A 15,076-nucleotide genomic window follows, 5' to 3' on the forward strand; every position below is an offset into this window, starting at 1 on the left:
AATAAATAAAAACATTAAAAAAAAATTTTTTTTTTAAAAGTGGAAGGTTTACAGCTGTTCTCTGTACTATTTCTTGCAACATTTCTCTCAAGTTTGAAATTTTTCAATATAGCAAGTTGCAGAGGAAAAAAAAAATACCTGCTGTCTTTGTCCGTTCTTTCATTTATGAGAGGAATCCATCGACTTGTTACCTAAAAAAAAATTAACAAGAGCTAAACCACGATGTGGCTCTTCTCTGAAAAATACTCTGTCCTTGGACCCCTAAAACTCTAAGCTGAGGATCAGTTTTATTTTTTATTGGGGCGCCGGGACCAATGATCACCTGCTGCCTGGGTACCAAAAAATTTTGCTTCTGAAATCTCTTGATGTCTATTCTGTACGAAGAGCAATGGAGCTGCCCTACATGTGCCACTCACAACAGAAGCCCTTTTTTGAGGATCAATTTTAAAAGTGCCCTCACTGAAATTTAACCAAATATAGTGAAAAAACTCACACATTCATACCTTATCAATAGAATGCTTGTTGTTAACAGCATAAACTATGCAGATGACATTAGCCTATAAGAGAAATTAAGAAATTAACGGCATTTTAAAATAATACAAATGTAAATGGTAACATTTAATTACCAACTAGCTAATATATTTGGGCTAAAGGAAGAATAAATTTTGAAACCTAAAAAAACCCCAAAGTTAGCATGCTTCTAAGAGGAAAAATTCCTAAGGATTTATAGCAAAAAAACATACTCAAAGCAGTAACAATAAAGAATTGAAAGAGCCTAAGTGAGAGAATGAAAAAAGACAAGACACAGAATCATCGATGTTTTCCCACATAAAAACCTGCAACTATTTTTTTTAACTCACCTGTGATATCTCTTGATGAAGCTGTTCATCACTCTGTTCTGCTTCTACAAATGACAAAGTCAAAAAATGTCCATTATTTTAAACATTTTCATAAAAATGAATGACGAAGCTAACATCTACACGGCACCCGCCCAATATCCTTCATCCCTCGTGTCATCTACGCAGTGTAGTGCCAGATGAGGTGGCAAAGACAAGGGCAAGCCAGGGAAAGGAAAGAGCTGGGCTATGATAAGGAAGCTGGCTGGCACTGAAAGACAAGTCTAGCAGAGGATAACTCAGGCACTCGAGAGCAGAAGGCATTGTGTGATAAATCTAGGCCAGCATCTGATCCAGGGTTGAGAAGGGTCAGGCCAAAGAGATCAGAAACCCAAGCTAGAAGACTAGGTGGAGGAGTCAGAAGCCCAGACAAAGAGTCCATACACACAGGTCAGAAGGCCAGGTGAGAATCTGGGCAATACAGGCTAGGGAGCAGGCCCCAGAAGCAAAACTGGAGCATGATAATAAATAAAGCGTCCAGAATTCCCTTTCTAGCATATCATCTCTGGCTGGAACAGGTCTAATGGTAGATGTGCATATAACCCCACAGTGCAGTTACACCATCCTTACAAACAGATTTTAATTTTTAGAGCAGTTTTAAATGCGTAGCAAAATTGACTGGAAGGTACAGAGATTACCTATATACCTCCTGACCCCACATAGCTTCCCACATTATGAATATTCCCCATCAGAGTGGGACATCTATTACAATGGACTCCCTTTTTTATTTATGGGTTTTTTTTAAAGTTTTTAAGTAATCTCTACACCCAACATAGGGCTTGAACTCACAACCTCGAGATCAAGAGAGTCACACGCTCCAATGACTGAGTCAGCTGGGCACTGCTCCTTTTTTTTTTTTTTTTTTTTTAAAGAAGTCCTAAAGCAAGCAAAATAATTTAGTGATTAAATAGTAAGTACTAGAGTAAGTACTAGAGTAAATAGTAAGTAGGCACCTGGGTAGCTCAGTCGGTTAAGCGTCTGACTTCAGCTCAGGTCATGATCTCACAGTTCATGAGTTCAAGCCTCATGTTGGGCCCTGTGCTGATCACTCAGAGCCTGGAGCTGCTTCAGATTCTATCTTTCCCTCTCTCTGCCCCTCCCCAATTCATGCTCTGCTCTCTCTCTCTCTCTCTCTCTCTCAAAAATAAACATTAAAAAAAAAAAAAGGTAAGTACTAGGGATGCCTGGTTGGCTCACTTAGTTAAGTGTCTGACTTCAGCTCAGGTCATGATCTCAGAGTTCATGAGTTTGAGCCCCATATCAGGCTCTGGGCTGACAGCTTGGAGCCTGCTTTGGAGATCCTCTGTCCCCGTCTCTCTCTGCCCCTCCGCAGCTTGTGTTCTCTCTCACTCTCAAAATAAATAAACAAACATTAAGAAACAAAAAAAAAAGTAAGTACCAGTGGGTAGAAAAATTTTAAAGTATTAAGTGATACAAATGTGCTTCTATTATCATATAAACAAGCTGACAACTGTTTTATCTATTATTTGGGGAAGGGAATAAAGGCAGATAAGTTAAAGAACGAATTTAGAACTCAACAAATTCTCAAATGCAGAACTCTTTCTACATGCCTGATAACAAAACTAATCTAGAACTTACCTCTGCAAACAGGCCAATTCAAGGAGGGTAATGATTTAACTACTACTTGTCATTTGCCATCTCTCTCCTTCCTTTTCATTATTATGGAACCCAACTTAGTAAATTTGGGACAGACAACTGCAAGATGGAGGCTTTATGTGGAGTGTGAGGTGGGGGCAGATACAAATGAGACAAGAGTCATAAATGATTATTTGCTGCTAGAGAAAAAGGAACACCTATCTTTGAACACTTTTTTGGAGGACTATTAAATTAACCCTACAGCGCCACCCACAAGAGGATATTCATTACCTGAGTAATCTACGATGTGTGTTGGAACTCTCTCAGGGGTAACATCAGCTGGAATGGTAATTTCTTCTGCCCGTGGAGGAACCTTCATTAGCAAACAAATAAAGGAAAAAACCCTTTGGATATTATCAACCAAACTTGTTAACAGAGCATGTAAATTCATCTGTATTAGCCCCTTTCACCCATACCTGCCCTTTCAAGATTTATTACACTTTTAAATGCTTATTTTTTGTGCTTTACCAGAGTCAAGTATATACACGTATTTTTTTTTTTAATTCTTTTGAGAGACAGACACACACACACACACACACACACACACACACACACAGAGTTCGAGTAGGGGAGGGGCAGAGAGAAAGACTGGAGACACAGAATCAGAAGTAGGCTCCAGGCTCCAAGCTGTCAGCACAAACCCAATGCAGGACTTGAACTTAGGAGCCATGAGATCATGACCTGAGCAGAAGTTGGATGCTTAACCAACTGAGCCACCCATATGCCCCGGGATTCAAGTATATATTAAAAGCTACGTGATAAAATATTTCTTTTAAAAAAGCATGTACAGGGGCGCCTGGGTGGCTCAGTCGGTTCAGCGTCCGACTTCGGCTCAGGTCATGATCTCGTGGTCCATGAGATCGAGCCCCGCGTCGGGCTCTGTGCTGACAGCTCAGAGCCTGGAGCCTGTTTCAGATTCTGTGTCTCCCTCTCTGTCTGCTCCTCCCCTGTTCATGCTCTGTCTCTCTCTGTCTCAAAAATAAATAAACGTTAAAAAAATAAATAAAAAAAAAAATTAAAAAAAAAAAAAAAGCATGTACATTGCTACCTGTGTGGGCATAATGCATATTAAGGATACTTCAGATCTGATGCAGCCTAAAACAATACTTAAATTAATTTGGTGTTTCAAACATTTGATTTTTTTTTTAATTTTTTTTTTTAATGTTTGTTTATTTTTAAGACAGAGAGAGACAGAGCATGAACGGGGGAGGGTCAGAGAGAGAGGGAGACACAGAATCTGAAGCAGGCTCCAGGCTCTGAGCTGTCAGCACAGAGCCCGATGCGGGGCTCGAACTCACAGACTGTGAGATCATGACCTGAGCCAAAGTCGGACGCTTAACCGACTGAGCCACCCAGGCGCCCCACAAACATTTGATTTTTAAAATGCTGTTTTCGGGGCGCCTGGGTGGCGCAGTCGGTTAAGCGGCCGACTTCAGCCAGGTCACGATCTCGCGGTCTGTGAGTTCGAGCCCCGCGTCGGGCTCTGTGCTGACAGCTCGGAGCCTGGAGCCTGTTTCCGATTCTGTGTCTCCCTCTCTCTCTGCCCCTCCCCCATTCATCCTCTGTGTCTCTCTGTCCCAAAAATAAATTAAAAACGTTGAAAAAAAAAATAAAATAAAATAAAATAAAATGTTGTTTTCATTCTATTTTGTTGAAAGTTTAAGATGCTATACAAATGAGGAACTATGTTAATCCAAAGCAATTCTCAAATAAAATAATAAATGATCAAAATTCATTTCTTCTAGAAGATAACTGGCTACATAGGCCTTGCTTAATGAATCCATTTTTTAGAAAGACTATGATTTTTTAATACATTAAAAATGCTTTATCCACACCCAAGAGGACAGTGCTAAAATGACAAGTCTAAACTAAGTTAAACAATCAGAGAAAACATTTAGGTATTATACTCTGAGTAATCAGATGACAATATGTTTCATTTCACAAATTAAGTACTTACTTATTTAGCTATCTTACTTAAGAATGGAAAAAAGCAAAAGAAACAATGAATGGTCATGTGGTATTTGTAGCTGCTGAGAACACTACCACATAATGTATCAAACTCCTGTCTGAACAGTGAATTTATGCATTTCTCACTAAACAAGAGTAAAAAAAAAAAAAAGGGAAAAATGCAAATTGTGGAGCTAATAGTACCAACTATGTGAAGACACAGAATAAAGGAGAAATAACGTTCACCCCATTTGCATCAATAGCATTTCCCAAAACAAAATTCTAACTTTACGTAAGGCCTTAGCCAGCAGTCCCTCATCCTGGAACGTCCAGAATATAAATAAATATATTGCAAGTAATAATAAAACCACCTTACTTTTGGTGGCACTCTACTATTATTAAGCAATTCTCATTTGAGACACAACAATCCTTTGAGTTTAGGTAAAGGTGGAATGAATTAGTTTCTTCACCTGTAAAATGATGCAATGGATAATATTAAAGATTCTCAAATACATGTGTCAGAATCCTAGTGGTTCTAATGCCTCAAAGATGGGAGAGTGTCAGATGGAAGGCAGGCAGGAAACCAGCAGACCTTTTACCCTTACTTCAAACTAAAGGAATACTCACCTGTTTTATATTTAAGAAAGGATTAACAGCTTAGATGATCTCTAATAATCCCTTCCAGCTCCCATTTTACAGATGAGACAACTAAGGCACAGAGATGAGAAACGTCCTAGCCAAGATCAGAGTAGGAAAAGCAGGAGCACCTGATGGCTCAGTCAGTTAAGCATCCAACTCTTGATTTTTGGCTCAGGTCATGATCTCACGGTTTGTGAGTTCAAGCCCCATGCTGGGCTCTGTGCTGATGGTACGGAGCCTGCTTGGGATTCTCTCTCCCTCTCTTTCTGCCCCTCCCCTGTTTGTGTGTGCATGAACATGCTTACTCTCTCTCTGTCCCTCTCTCTCTCAAAATAAACTAAAAAAAGGAAGGAAGGAAGGAAGGAAGGAAGGAAGGAAGGAAGGAAGGAAGGAAGGAAGGAAGAGAAAGAAAGAAAGAGAGAGAGAGAGAGAGAGAGAGAGAGAGAGAGAGAGAGAAAGAAAGAAAGAAAGAAAGAAAGAAAGAAAGAAAGAAAGAAAGAAAGAAAGAAAGAAAGAAAGAAAGAAAGAAAGAAAGAAAAAGAAAGAAAGGGAAAAAGCATTGGGGCGCATGGGTGGCTCAGCCAATTAAGCATCCGACTTGGGCTCAGGTCTTTATCTCACAGTTTGTGAGTTTGAGCCTCGTGTCAGGCTCTGTGCTGACAGCTCAGAGCCTGGAGCCTGCTTCAGAGTCTGTGTCTCCCTCTCTCTCTGCCCCTCCCCTGCTCGCACTCTGTCTCAAAAATGAATAAACTTCAAAAATAAAAATAAAAAAAAAAAAAAGAAATAGAAAACGTAGGAAGAACAAAGGACTTAGGTGGGCTCAGATCTAGTTTGATTCTTTCTCCTGCACTATATTTCAGGGATGTCTTGTATAACTAATATGAGCCTTTTTAAAGTCATAACTGTCAGAAAGGAAACACATCCAAAAAAAGAGCAGAATTTATTTCATTTTAACTCAATTTTGATAAATTTAAAAGATTTTAAATATAGAAAAGATAAAAATGTTTACCTCTTCTGGGAATTCTTCACTGACCAGGGACATAATCAGTGATGTCTTCCCAACTCTAGCTGTGAAAACAAACATCATTATTTTAATAAAGTGTTTAGGTTCTATATAAACTCAAATTCAGCAACCACACAGCAAAATCTGTTATTCATTAGACAAAATCAGAGTTATCCAAATCACCAAGTTTTACAATACTTAAAGCACAGCTCTTGTTTTTTGCTTAGAAAAGTTACACATCCCTTTAAAACAAAAAAATTACCAAAATACAACGGAAAAGTTAAAATCTCCCCAAATATCCCCCTTTACCAGTTTAATACATGTAGACTCCCAGATTTTTTCCACACTTACAGTAACATACTATAATTCCCTACACAATTTACTAGTAGAATCATAGTATTTATACTATTTTACAGTCTTCCCTTATCATTTAATTATGCACTTGGGCCATATTCCATGTCAATATGTAAAATCTCCTGGGGGTGGGGGGAAAGGTGAAGGTAAAGTTATTTTTTTTTTATTTTTTTTTAACGTTTATTTATTTATTTATTTATTTATTTATTTTTAAATCTTTTTTCAACGTTTTTTATTTATTTTTGGGACAGAGAGAGACAGAGCATGAACGGGGGAGGGGCAGAGAGAGAGGGAGACACAGAATCGGAAACAGGCTCCAGGCTCCGAGCCATCGGCCCAGAGCCCGATGCGGGGCTCGAACTCACGGACCGCGAGATCGTGACCTGGCTGAAGTCGGACGCTTAACCGACTGCGCCACCCAGGCGCCCCAACGTTTATTTATTTTTGAGACAGAGAGAGACAGAGCATGAACAGGGGAGGGGCAGAGAGAGAGGGAGACACAGAATCCGAAACAGGCTCCAGGCTCTGAGCTGTCAGCACAGAGCCCGACGCGGGGCTCAAACTCACGGACCGTGAGATCATGACCTGAGCCGAAGTCGGACGCTCAACCGACCAAGCCACCCAGGCGCCCCAAGGTAAAGTTATTTAATGGATACAGAGGTTTTGCTGGGGATGATGAAAAAATTTTCGATGTTGAAAGTGCTGATGGTTATACAACATTGAATGTATTTAATGCCCTTAAGTGTACTCTCAAAAATGGTTAAAATGTCAAATAATACGTCTTATATATTTTGTCACAATTTTTAAAAACAGCAGCAGGAAATCCATTTTATATTAACATAAAAAATCTTATATTATTTCTTGACAGCTGTATAAGAATCTATTGTAAGATATGTCATAATTTATTAATGCAGTGTCCTACCAATGAACACTGCTCAAGTTTTCACCTTTATAAACAATGCTGCAATGAACATTTCTACAGGATAAATTCCTAGAAGTGGAACTCAAGTTAGCATGCATAATCTCTTTTATTTTTAATAAATATTGTTAAATTACCTCTAAAAAAAACCCAAAACTAATTTACATCCTCACCAGTAGAAGACCAGAGTGTCTGCTTTGGGTATCCTTATGTTTTTGTCTTTCTTGGGGAATCATATTGAAAGGCTTAGAAGAGCAAGAGTAACTTCCTGGTTACATTACTAACCTCACAAGATTTTCAATGCACAAACTTAAAAATCTTAATTTTCATTCTGAAATTTTACTTCCATTCCCATCACTTTCTGGTCATCTACATTCAACTGCTTATCAACTGAACTCTTTCGTGATCCTAGAGGAAAACAGTCCACCTACCTATTCATCTCTGCCATAATGGCAAATTACTTTCCAAAGGTAAAGTCTAGATATGAAAGAACTGGAAAATTTTAAAGCAAAGAAAAGTCACATTCCTTTTTTAAATGACTAAAAGAAAGGGTGACTAACAACACAAGTCAAGTCTCTGGAAAATGATGAACGGCTGGAAAAAAAGAGTACTGGTCCTACAACTCAGAGGATGTGCCGCTAACAAGTTGCGTGCGCTAGTGGAGGGCCAGAGTGGAGGGTTCGAGGATCTTTTCAGTTTACTTGTGTGAGAAGGCTTGGGCCTTTTTCAAGTAGCTAACCGTGAGATAACATTTCCCTGAGTTCCAACCATGGTCGTGAGTCCAGAACCCATCATCACACAATGGCTAGAATCCAGTTATCCATGTGAGTTCATCCAGCTCCCTGCAAACATTTGCAGGTGCAGAACCCGGGACCCAGAAACAGTGATTTTCTCAAGGTCTCACTAAACAATTAGTTGCAGACTTAAGAGAATAGCCCATCCTCTGATGACTAAGCTAGTGTTCTTTCTCTTTATTATGACATAGTTTTAAAAAATATTGTTAACACACAATACAGAAAAGGAATAATGGCCTCTAAAGTCAGCAAGCACTACATATACAAATACTATGTAAATTAATTAAAATATCCACTGATTCACTGGTGACTAATCCAACAGCTCTGGTTCCTTTTTTTTTTTTTTTTTTTTTGTAATTTATTTTGAGAAAGTATCACTTACAGAAAAATTGCAAAAATAGTACAAAGGAGTCACGTCTATTCTGTAACCCAAATCCCCAAATGTTAACATTTTACCACATTTGCATTATCGTTTCCTCCCTCTCCCACCCCCAACTCTCTATATTTTTTAAACCATTTAAGAGTAGGTTGTGATGATGTCTCTTTACCCGTAAGCACCTTAGGATGTATTTCCTAAATACAAGTGCATTGTCTTATTCATCATAACCACAGTGTACTGTCAAGATCAGGAAATTAATTTAATACTAATACAATGCTGTTGTCTAGTCTGTTGACCTCATTCACATCTCACCATTTGTTCCATTACCATCTTTTACAAAAAAGAAAAATCTTTTTCTACCCCCAGGATCAAATGCAACATTTGGTTGTCATGTGTCTTTAGTCTCTAGCTTGGAAGAGTATCTTTAATGATCTAGACATTTTTGAAAAACCCAAACCATTTAATTTGTAGAATAGCTCTCAATTGGGTTTCTATAATGTTATCTCATGATTAATTTCAGATTTTGCATTTTGGGCAGGACTGCCCCAGAAATGATACTGTATCCTTCACAGTGCATCACAGCAGAAGGGAGATGATGTCAATTTGTCCCATTACTGGTGATGTTAACTATCGTCCCTTGGAGGAGGTGGTATCTGCCAGGTTATTATTTTTCTCTTTGTAATTAAAAAGTAACCCGTGAGAAGATACATTGAGACCACGAAAATATTGTTTCTCATCAAACTTTTGCCTCCTAGTTTTAGCAGCCATTCATGATTCTTGTCTTGTGTTGCTACAGGGGTTGCTGGATGGTGATATTTCTATTTCTACCAATCCTTCTACATTACTTTGCATTCTACTTTAAGGAAACACTCCCATCTGATTTGTAACAGCACGGTCTTGTGGACTCCTACATTATTCCACGTGTTATAATCCACTACTGTCATTATCTGGAGGCTCAAATTGTTCCATTTTACTTTCAAAAAGGGCATTTATGCAGGTATAAATCAGCATTACTATATGACCCATTTTATAAATGAATATGTACTCACACCAAAAAAAACAAAAACAAACAAACAAAAAAACCCAGAAAGGATATATACACCAACAGCAGTTATCTCTGAAGTAAATGTAACTTTTTTTGTGTTTTGTGCTTTCACATATTTTCCCAATTTTCTACAACAAAAATATACAATTTTTGCTACTAGAAAATGTTAACAAGTACTATTTTACAGTCATAATTTTTAGCAGTAAAAATTGGCATGTTCTAAATTTATAGATGGCCACTGAAATTTACCTACTGACATGTAAAATGCATTCTTTCATCCCTTCAACAAATAATTTCTTGAGCACTTCTATATACCAGGCACTATCCCAGGGTGCCAGGGATACCACTGATCATAGCACTAGGTATCCCTATTTTTTATATATATTTTTAAATTTTTATTATTTATTATTATTTTTAGAGAAAGAACACAAGCGGGGAAGAGGGGCAGAAGGAGAGGGGCAGAGGAAGAGAGAGAGAGAAACAGAGAGAGACAGAGAGAGACAGAGAGACAGAGAGAATGAATGAATGAATTAATTAATTAATTAATCTATCTTAAGCAGGCTCCATGCTCAGCACAGAGCCCGACACAGGGCTCAATCCCACAACCCTGGGATCATGACCTGAGCCGAAATTAACAGTTTGACACTCCACCGACTGAGCCACCCAGGCACCCCCTCACGGAGATTATATTTCAAAAGATTTAAGAGATTTTCACCAATAAGAGATTTTCACATCAGGATAAAAAGCAAAAATTTAAAAACTAGCCATCCTTGATTCACCCTTCCTCTATACTGAACACTTAAACTCTGTCAAAACTTCCTTTGAAAATTTTTTTATCAAAAAATTTGTTGATGTTTATTCAATTTTTGAGAGAGTGAGAGAGACAGAGTACAAGCGGAGGAGGGGCAGAGAGAGGGAGACACAGAATGGAAAGCAGGCTCCAGGCTCTGAGCTGTCAGCACAGAGCCCCACATGGGGCTCAAACCCACAAACCGCGAGATCATGACCTGAGCTGAAGTTGGAAGCTTAACCAACTGAGCCATCCAAGCGCCCCTCCTTTGAAATTTTAAATATTCACTCCTTCCTCTCTGTTCCCACTTTTCCCTAATTATGGGACTCTTACTGAAACACCTCTCTATTCCCAACTTTCTCCCTGCCTCCTCCAATCTCTCCTCTTACTAAAATCTATCAACAATACAAATGCCACTCCATCTTTTCATTTTCTCAGCTCATCAAAAGCCTTGACTCTCAATTACCTACCACATCGAGGCGAAACTCTTCTGCTGGCCTTTGTAAATCATGCAATTCATAATTTAACCTCACTTCATCTACCCAACCTCATTGCTCACTATTCCCATACACACAATTTGCTCACATAAGGCCATTCTGCTCTGTGCAAGCACAAACAAGCTATGATGAATCTTGCCTCCTCACAAGGTTTTCTTCATCTAAAACATCAGTCCCTCTCTCCCCTCGACTTTTCCAAATGTTAACCAACTCTGGAGGACAGCTCAAATTCTGCCTCATCCTTAAAGACATCCCAGGACTACTGTAGACCTCCTTTCCCCCTCTGAATTACTTCCGTGCCACCTAACCTACATCAAACAGTTATGAATGGAAGGTGCATACTTCACATGTATGTGTCTACATTAACACAATAATCTAATATTTGAAAACCCTTGGATAATGAACTGAATTTTCTAATTTTATATGAATGGGAGAAAGACTTCTAGCACATCGACCAGACTGACTTCATTTGACTTGCTTTCACCTCGCCCAAGCACAACAGCATTGCTACTGCTTCAGCACTGCCATTTAGGAAATTAAGTTCTACCTCGTGGAGCATCTATCCCATTCAAAGCTCAACAACAACTGCAAAGCTGTGAATGCTAGGGGGAAAAAAATTCTAAAATTACTTTTTTCGATTTGTCTTTAATAGAAAATAATTAATGTTGAAATTTCAAATAATATCAAAGGAGGGTGTGATATAACAAAGAATCCATCTGGTCTTCATCCCCACACAGTTCCTGGCAGAAAGCTTCAAAACGCCTTGGAAGTTCCCATGTGATAGGAGTGTGTTTTGTTATAGTCTCTTTCAAGCACACTTGAGTTATCCTAATGAGGTGACTCATTAGGGAGAAGGGAGGGCCTAGATAGGCCCTAGATAGGAGGATGGGGATTGGCTGCCACACAAACTACCCATGTGATTAGCGGGTTGGAACTTCCAGCTCCACCCCAAAACCTATCAGTGTGGTGGAGGGCAGTGGGTAGAGGGAGCCCACAGATGGAGTTCAATCACACAGTCAATGATACAATGAATTGTGCCTACATAATGAAGCCCCATGTAAAAACCCTGGACATCAAAGCTCAGGGGAGCTTCCTAGTTGGTGAACAGATTGGTGAACCAGGAAGGTGGTGCACTCTGACTCCACAGGGACAAATGGTCTTGGCTCAGGATCCTTCAACACCTTGCCCTATGTACCTCTTAATCTGGCTGTTCATTTGTGTAACCCTGAGGATAGCACTTTCCCAAGTTCTGTGAGTTGTTCTAGTGAATTATCAAGTCTAAGGGCATTGTAGAAAGCCCCAAATTTGTAGTCAGCCAGGAAGAAGAGTGGATAGTCTGGGGACCACACTTGTAGCTGGTGTCTAAAGTAAGGGTAATCTTGTTGGGGACCTTGCCCTTTAACTTGTAGGATCTGATGCTAACCCAGGTGGTTAATGTCAAAACCGAAATGAATTGTAGAACGCCCAGTGTCAGACAATCATCAGAAAGAAGAGGGCACGACAGTTTTGTATTTATAAAAAGTAGGGATGGCTCAAAAAACTGAGAAACACTGTAACAGAACTATCCAAGAGTACAAGTTCCACTCTGGCATATTTTCCCGGGCCTGGACCAAACTAGAAAATAAACAAACAGGGGCGCCTGGGTGGCTCAGTCGGTTGAACACCCGACTTCGGCTCAGGTCATGATCTCACAGTCCGTGAGTTTGAGCCCCGCGTTGAGCTCTGTGATGACAGCTCGGAGCCTGGAGCCTGTTTCAGATTCTGTGTCTCCCTCTCTCTCTGACCCTCCCCCGTTCATGCTCTGTCTCTCTCTGTCTCAAAAATAAATAAACGTTAAAAAGAATTTTTTTTAAAAAGAAAATAAACAAAAAAACAAAACAAAACAAAACCCTGAAAGATCATGTAGAGAGTATTAACTTATGCTTCTCCATGACCCATCATCTTACTTGTGCAGACTCCTTCTATTAATTCATTTGAGAAGTATTCACCTGATTGCCTTCCAAGCACAAAACTTAATTTTAGATACTCTATGGGGATAATATGGAAAATGTATTAAACAAGATAAAATTGCTATGAAAGAAGTATGGATCAAGTATTATGTTCAATCACTCTTGAAAAACGGGAAGGTGGGCAGGGAAGGATGGGAAGAGAACACTTACTTTTCTCAGAAGTCTCTAAATATAGCAGAAAATTGAAAATCTCATAAAAGAAGCTTATAGTTTGGTCACAAGGAGGAAAAATTGAATAATCAGTTAAGACATGTATGTTTCTTAAGACAGTGTTGTACCTGTGTAACAGGCAACCTTCTAGCACATCACTAGTGGTCTCCTGAAGGACTTCCTAGACCTTGGGGAAAACATTACTTTTCCTACCAGCTACTGACTATCTCTAGAAAGACTAAGGAACAAATATTTCATTATCACCCACAGGAAATTCCACAAGGGCAGAGAATGTGTCTTTCTTGTTCACTGTTGAATCTTAGCTCCTAGCAAATGCTCTTAGTAAATGGAGCTTATAACTTAGCGGTTAAGAGCACAGATTTACAATTTAGGAAGAGTGGCTGGTTACTTCTGAGAGAAAGAGAAGGAAATGCAAGGGGCTTCAACTGATTGGTAATGTTTTATTTATTAAGCTAAGTGATGGGTATTTGTTATATTATTCTTTATACCTTTGATATAAATTTTTCACCAAAACAAAAGGAAAACAATACAGGCTTCAGAATCAGACAAGACTGGACTGAAACCTTAGTTCCAGTACTGACTAGCTGTGTTTCCTCAGGCAAGTAATCAAGCCTCAGTTTGTCCCTCTATATAGTGCTGAACAGCTTCAGCAGAATTGGTAAGAGAATTAAGACGACAGATATATAACACTTAGGACAATACCTGACAAACATAAAATACACAAATGATAGTTGTTGCGATGATGATGAGCACAGTTTAAATTAAAGGAGTTAAGGGAGTATGAGAATGGGCCAGAAATTTCGGATTTGGGAATCAGCTAATTAGCAGTATAACCTTGTGTTGTCACTGACTCTCTCTGGGCCTCAATTTTCTCAAGTTAGAAAGAACGAAAGAAAGAAAGAAAACAGAAAGAAAGAAAAAAGGACCAGATGCTATCAATGTGTACACTCTGTGAGTAATCTAAACTATCGTGTAGCACACCTAGAAGACTGGCCCGAACAGATGAAAAAGCGCATATGACATGTACCTTACAGTACCCTAGCAATGGCAGACAGATCCCCAAGTTGTATCTGTTATCTATTTTAGTTGTGTATGGGAAAGTGATCGGTGAGGAACATTCATGTATCTGTAAGAACAAAGTGGGACTCAAGTGGGACCAAGCCAATATGGGGTCCAGAAATCTGTAGAACTTGCTGACTTATAATGAGCATTTTGTAACTTTTCTCCTTAAATAACTGCTTCCGTTATGGCCTTGTTTAGGGTCCAAGAAACGCCAAACCGTTTGCTAGCTCAGGGTAGTATTCATCTCAACATCCACAGTGGTCCATTCTAACTCCACATGACGATGCACAATGGAGGCAAAACAGCTTAACGTGAACCACGCCAATGCCCTTTATTCCAGCATCAGAAAACCTAGAACTTGGCCCTCCTGCCTATTTTTTACTCTTGGCAACTGAGGCTGCAGAGCAAGAGTGCATTTGGGAAAGAGCCCTAATCAAGTTCCTTGCAAAGGGTGGTGATGTCTGAGCTAAGACAACATACAGCAGAGTTCTGTCACCTGATAGCAGAATGCCTCTGCTGTGAAGTCCAATTGCATCCACCAGGCCCTGTATGTTATTTATTTTAGTAAGTGGTAAAACTCCCAGGTACTTAAAACAACAGACCTTTTAGAAGACCCAATGCTTGTACAATTCCTGTGACCTTTGAACTTCTGGGTCTTTTTCCCTAGTGTGTCCAAAATCCCACAACTACTGCCAGCACAGATGTTCCCAGAAACTGTTCCATTTCTGCAGGGCTCTCCGGGACATCTTACGTATCTCTACATTCTTATCCATGATCAACTATTTATTAAGAATGGGAAAAATGAGGGGCACCTGGGTGGCTCAGCTGGTTAAGCATCCAACTCTTGATCTCGGCTCAGGTCATGATCTCACAATTCAAGAGATCAAGCCCCACATCGGCGGGCCTGCTTGGAAT

At 39.4% G+C, this 15,076-nt stretch overlaps 1 protein-coding gene and 1 non-coding gene across 11 annotated transcripts in view; both read right to left on the reverse strand.

The window, feature by feature from the left end:
* RHOT1 (ras homolog family member T1) overlaps window positions 1–15,076 on the reverse strand; it is a 79,446-nt gene that overhangs the window by 40,137 nt on the left and 24,233 nt on the right. For 9 of the 10 annotated variants that reach the window (XR_009255180.1, XM_058704461.1, XM_058704458.1 and 6 more), the window contains exons 2-6: window positions 6,148–6,206; window positions 2,784–2,865; window positions 861–904; window positions 504–557; window positions 139–191 (exon numbers count right to left, since the gene is read on the reverse strand). Coding sequence is in view for 8 of the 10 variants with exons in the window: in XM_058704458.1 (XP_058560441.1) it covers window positions 139–191; window positions 504–557; window positions 861–904; window positions 2,784–2,865; window positions 6,148–6,206 (292 nt within the window). In the remaining 2 variants the exon portion in view is untranslated. Of the gene's footprint in view, window positions 1–138; window positions 192–503; window positions 558–860; window positions 905–1,688; window positions 1,709–2,783; window positions 2,866–6,147; window positions 6,207–15,076 lie in introns of those variants that run through there. The other variant, XM_058704466.1, reaches the window with a different exon arrangement.
* Window positions 299–432, reverse strand: LOC131498644 (U11 spliceosomal RNA). The gene has a single exon (XR_009255525.1). It is a non-coding gene; the product is annotated as a U11 spliceosomal RNA (small nuclear RNA).

The sequence above is a fragment of the Neofelis nebulosa genome, chromosome 16 (genome assembly GCF_028018385.1).
Source record: "Neofelis nebulosa isolate mNeoNeb1 chromosome 16, mNeoNeb1.pri, whole genome shotgun sequence".
NCBI classification, from domain to species: Eukaryota; Metazoa; Chordata; class Mammalia; order Carnivora; family Felidae; genus Neofelis; species Neofelis nebulosa.